Raw genomic sequence first — 5,511 nt, forward strand, 5'->3', positions numbered from 1 at the left:
TTGGTGAGGCCACAGTTGGAGTACTGCATCCAGTTTTGGGCACTGAACTTCAAGAAGGATGTAGATAAGCTGGAAAGAATCCAAAGGAGGGTCACACGAATGATTAGAGGTCTGGAGAACAGACCGTATGAGGAGAGACTGAAGGCCATGGGACTGTTCAGCCTGAAAAAGAAAAGACTCAGGGGGGACTTGGTGGCAGCCTTTAAGTATATAAGGGGTGAACATCAGGGGCTAGAACATCTGTTCACCAAGGTACCCAGGGGAAGACTAGGAATAATGGTCTTAAACTGATAGAAGATCCCTTCAGATTAGACATAAGAAAAAACTTCTTTATGGTTTGTGTGTCCAGAATCTGGAACAGACCCCCCCCAGAGGTGGCACAGTCACCTTCCCTGGAGATCTTCAAAAGACAACTGGATGCACTCCTCGCTGGGGTCATCTGATCTCAGCAGTCTTTCCTGCCTCAGAGCGGGGTGGGGAGTGGGGGGCTGGACCTGATGATGTCATGAGGCCCCTAACTTCTATGAACCTACTGCTACCACAAAGCCTTGACCACTGCATTTCAAGTGCACTGTGTATATATGTTTGATTAAAAACAAATTAGGTCAATCCATATAAATACAAGGTACCATAGAGGGCGCTTCTCAGATAAAGCATTTAAAATTTCAACTTAAAGTGAGGCATCCTACAATCCTTAAAGATGACAGGGCAAAATACGAACTCCCACATTTCTCACCATCCCCTTTAATTGCTTTGGAAAACATTTAGACGTAGATTTATATTCATTTAATGGCTAAAGTGGCAGTCCATAAAGTAACAAAAGTGAAGAATTCTAAAAAAAATATTTTCAAAATGTTTCAAACATTTGTTTTAAAGCCAAATTATTTTAACATATACAGCTTAGTCCTGTTTAAGACAGTACGTAACTTACAATGGGATTTGACAATTGCATAGTTTCTATATAATGTTCCAGGAACATGTAATAGTTTACAAAATCCTCTAGAAGCCTATCAGAGTCCAAAAGAATACAAAAACTGATTACCTGTCTCTTTTACCTTCAGCATACACACAGTCAATTTTCTAATGTTTTGCAACATTCATTCATTTTCATGCAAAGATGACAACTAGAATTGAGACTTAATGTTAAAAAACTGTATGAAGTGAGATATCCAGGATTTGCTTTTCATGAAATTCTGCTCACTGGGTATTTAAAATGTTTCTATTAACAGGGGGAAAAAAAAAAAAAAAAGAGAGAAAATGTGTGCGATGTCCACAGTTTTATTTCTCCAGGAGGTTTCAAACAGTTCTGCATAAAGGTCATTGTATGTACAGCCTGAAATACAAAGCTAACTTTGAAAACTCCAGCACAAAGATACTGCATATTAACAGCATTAAACAAAGAAGTGGGTGGTACAGAAAAAAAGATGAAAACAGAAAAGCATTCTTCCAGTTGGAAAAGCAGAAGAAAACAAGGCACTTTTAGTAAATAGGTGCAGAACAAACAAGCTGTATTAACGATTCCATAAAGCTGGCCCACAGTATGGTAACAAACTTCTGTAGTAATGAACAAGTAAAATACAAAAAGGCACTACATAATCCTCTCCCTGCAACTCCCCCTCTCAAAAGAAATTAGCCAATTAAACTTGGCACAAAGGAGTCTATTATAAAGTGCATCACCTGGCTTAATACGTTGTGAAAAATAGGCTGTAGAATGCATTGTAGCAACATTCCCATGTGTAAAATATATTGAAACAAAAATACATTGCAACTAGATTCAACCTAGCTACTGTGCAGAAAAAAATATGGCTTTCACAAATCATTCTATATCTCCGTATAATCTAGAATAATTTTTAAACAAATCATGTATGCATTAGCAAGAAGGTAAGAGGTAGTGTTCTTGATAAAACTCATTATCATTACATGGGTATGCAGCAAAAACATCAGATTTAAAAAAGCATTCCTGAACTAAATCAACTATTATAACATGATATTGGTGGGTGAACAGACAGTGTATTTGGGTTCTCAGGTTCTCACGTGTTAGTGCTTTCAGCAACAATGATTACTAGCTTTTTATTAAAATGGCCAATCCTTTCCATTTCATAAATACCTTTCTTTTGGTAATGTAAATCTTCCTATTTCATGGCATTAAAATTTATTTAGACCTTTAAAAACAAACACGATATATTCTATACTTTTATTTAACCTAATTTGCATTCACCTTTATTTCCATGAGTATTATTTAATGGCTATATAAGAATTTGAAAAAAAATCAAACACCAAAGAGATGAACACTTCAAATGTCACATTAGTGGCAAACGTGATGCACAAGTATGTCACATCTTTGAGTAACGTGATTGGTGAATACACATATATAGCTTTAGCCACTGCAGTGGCAAATCATTATAATCTATGTACAGTATTTAAGAGTCTAGGCATAGCTGAATTTAGCCCTAATTAGACTTTAATATATTAAATATATAAAGGCTAGATAAAAACTGAATCAAAAGCATCAATAAGTATATTTCTTATCTCAATAATTTGTAAGGATTTGTTTATGTAAACATTCAATTGGTGCATTCTTGCCTGGTGCTGTAATTTTTTTTTTTTTTTTTTTTTCAGCTACTATGTTTTTACCCACGGAGTCTATTCCAAACATTATGAAACATTTGAAGGTAACGGCAGCTGCTATTGATTTACTCCTCTTCATCAGCAGTATACGCTACTTCAGCAACTTCAATTTCTGGCACAGAACTTTCAGCCAACGAGCCACTCCAGCATGCCTCACGAGTCTCTTTATCGGAGCTGAAACAACAGATCAATATGTTTCTGTCACATGGAAACCAGTTTGATGCTCTATATTACTTTCATGCTTCTGATCTGTAAAACATTGAAAAACTAGTTAACTTTACCTATTACTCACTGTAGGTTTACAGCCATCTTTCTCCAGGGTATACAGCAAATGTTATGTGCAGCTGTTAATACTTTGTGGTAAAATTATAAGCAGAACAGCTGTGCACTGTGTTCACAGAGTCAAGTTAACAGTGCTGTTTAAGTTGGAAAAAAAATTGCATTTACCAAGTGTCCTCAGCCAGTTCACCCTGGTCTGCCTCTATGGCAGAAGACTCCACCTCGCCACCGCACTCACTCTCTTCTCCTGACATTCTACGAGTCTTCGATTTTCCTAAGGAGAAATCCCTACAACGAAAAGACACATGTGGAATGCCACTGATATATTTACAGATTCACAGTCAGTTGAACTCCTAATGCTTAAATTAAGTTGAACATTTTATTTAGAAAGAACTATCCTTCTCTCTACTTAAGTCCTTATTTCTTTTATTACTAAGGAATTCCACAATCTATATAGGATCTACATTTAGTAACTCATTTCTCAGTTACTTATTATTCACCTGAATCCAATCACTGGTCATTTATATTAGAATTCATAGCTGTACAAACTTATGTCCCAGTCAGGAGATGGTGACTTTGGATAAGAACTCAGACAGGTGCAGATGATCTAAGCCAGAGGTTGGCAACCAATGGCCCTCAGGCTGGATCTGGCCCATGAAGCCATGTGATCTGGCCTGTGGACATGGGACTTTGGCAGCATTCACTCTCCCCACACCACAATGGGAAGAAAAGGTGGTGGTAGTGGCCCATTTCTAGTGCTCAGCCTGTCAGAGGTCTGCCTCTGACCCAAGCTGGGTCATTCTTGCCTGCACGCTGAAGGAAGTTGTTGTCCGTCACTTACCTAAGTGACAAAGCATCTAACTTCAAACATGAGGGCAAACAGAAAAACAAAAGAAGATTCCTCTTAAACATATTTATCCATGCTCTCAATGTGGGACCAGTGGGTTTAAATGAGAGAGAAATTTTGTTTACAAAATTTGCATAAACAGTATCAACAGCGAAGTGCAAAAAGTGAATAGGTCTTAAAACCAGGCAAAGACAAAATTTACCAGATCAGTGACTATACCTGGCCTATCAGCCTGAATAAAATTTGTTATTTCAGCATGAGAAAATGGATGTATAAAACTCAAGAGTCTGGAAATTATGATGTATATGGTTTTCTCCATTATGTTAATTACATTTCTCTTTTATTCTCGCCTTCCTTTTTCTCTAATTTATTGTCTTCCCATTCAACTCAAAAAGACACGTCCCAACATCCCCAGCAAGGAAGAACTGCTTTAATATAGAATCTTATGAAAAGCAGAAACTGCATTGGACAAGAAATGTTTAAAAAAATGTTGAAAGTCATCTTCATGCAATATACCACTACTGGAAAACTAAGTTATAGGAAAAATTATATCTGTTAACATTATGATTAAGTGGATTGTGTGGGGCTTCTCTCCAAAAATCTTTTCTGTTGTGGTAACATTTCTGCAAAGTGTTCTCTACTTGTGTTAGGGATAGATTCAATAAACACTTAGGCATGTACAAGTCAGCTGCTTCAGTGCTGATTTTTTGATGCCTTGTGCCCCAGAATAGAATCCAGAACCTAGATTAAGTGTACAGCCTCTCTATACAGTGCACAAGAAGAGGTAGGTGCTAAAGAATGGTACCCCCTGCTGAAAAGCAGCATAAAAACCCAAAAAACCATTTAATAAAGATACAAAGTGAGCCAAGCAATGCTAAACACAAGGGGCAAAATCCCAACCCTGTTAACTTAAGACTTGTGACTCAGGATTTCAGGAAAGCACAATTGGGATCCAGAATCCTCTGGCTGCAGGAGCCCACACTCAAGACTCTTTCAAACAACTGTGCAATTTATGTTTTTCTTTATAAAAAGAGAGCTTCCAGGGAAGAAAGTGGTGGTGCCAACCCTTTACATAAGTAGTTTAGTGGCATAGGCAGAGGGAGAATAAAGTATTCATGCTACCACAAGGGGTAAGTTTGTGGGGGAAAGGGCAGGGGGAGGAGAAAGGGATATGGGGGTGTGGAGATGGAGGCCCCAGCAGTGAGGGAGGAAGCAGGGCACAGGCAGGAGCCGGGCCAGGTGGTGGGACAAGATGAGGCCCTGGGGGCACATGCCCCCTGCCCCCCGCAATTTGTATGTGGGGTGGAGGTGGCCGCTGCTAAGTGGTGGGCTTTAAGCCCCGCTGCCCCAAGAGCTGTGCAATGCCATGTGCATCCCACCGCCAGGCAGGCAGGGGGCATGGGACAGCCCAGCTGCAGCAGGCATGTGGCATCAGCTGCTCCCAGGCCAGCTACAGCACAGATCAGCATGCAGCAGCAGCCATCCCCACCCCGACCCTGCACACAGATTGGGAGGGGTGGTACATGCCCCCTAGGCCTTTGATTGTCCCACCACCTGGCTTGACCGGGGCCCATCTCACCCCAACCTGATGCTCCCTGTGTCTCACTTCCTCCCTTGACATGGGGGCTCTGTGGGGAGAGGCTGGGGCAAGTGCTGCACAGCCAAGGCGGGGTGCGGGATGGATCCATGAGTGGCTCGTCCGGGGGGCAGCTCCCCCTGCTACACGCACCCGGATCTGCATGTGGGGCAAGGTGGGT

General features: G+C 40.5%; 1 protein-coding gene across 6 annotated transcripts in view; it reads right to left on the reverse strand.

Moving 5' to 3' along the window:
* Window positions 1–850: 850 nt before the first annotated feature.
* Window positions 851–5,511, reverse strand: part of SNX16 (sorting nexin 16) — a 55,681-nt gene continuing 51,020 nt past the window's right edge. For 2 of the 6 annotated variants that reach the window (XM_019527853.1, XM_019527850.1), the window contains 2 exons: window positions 3,076–3,195; window positions 851–2,802 (listed from right to left, as the gene is read on the reverse strand). In XM_019527853.1, the coding sequence (XP_019383398.1) occupies window positions 2,694–2,802; window positions 3,076–3,195 (229 nt within the window). In that variant the 3' untranslated portion in view covers window positions 851–2,693. Of the gene's footprint in view, window positions 2,878–3,075; window positions 3,196–3,708; window positions 3,749–5,511 lie in introns of those variants that run through there. The other 4 variants (XM_019527851.1, XM_019527852.1, XM_019527855.1 and 1 more) reach the window with 4 other exon arrangements.

The sequence above is a fragment of the Gavialis gangeticus genome, unplaced genomic scaffold (assembly GCF_001723915.1).
Source record: "Gavialis gangeticus isolate Ggan-Ray unplaced genomic scaffold, GavGan_comp1, whole genome shotgun sequence".
NCBI classification, from domain to species: Eukaryota; Metazoa; Chordata; order Crocodylia; family Gavialidae; genus Gavialis; species Gavialis gangeticus.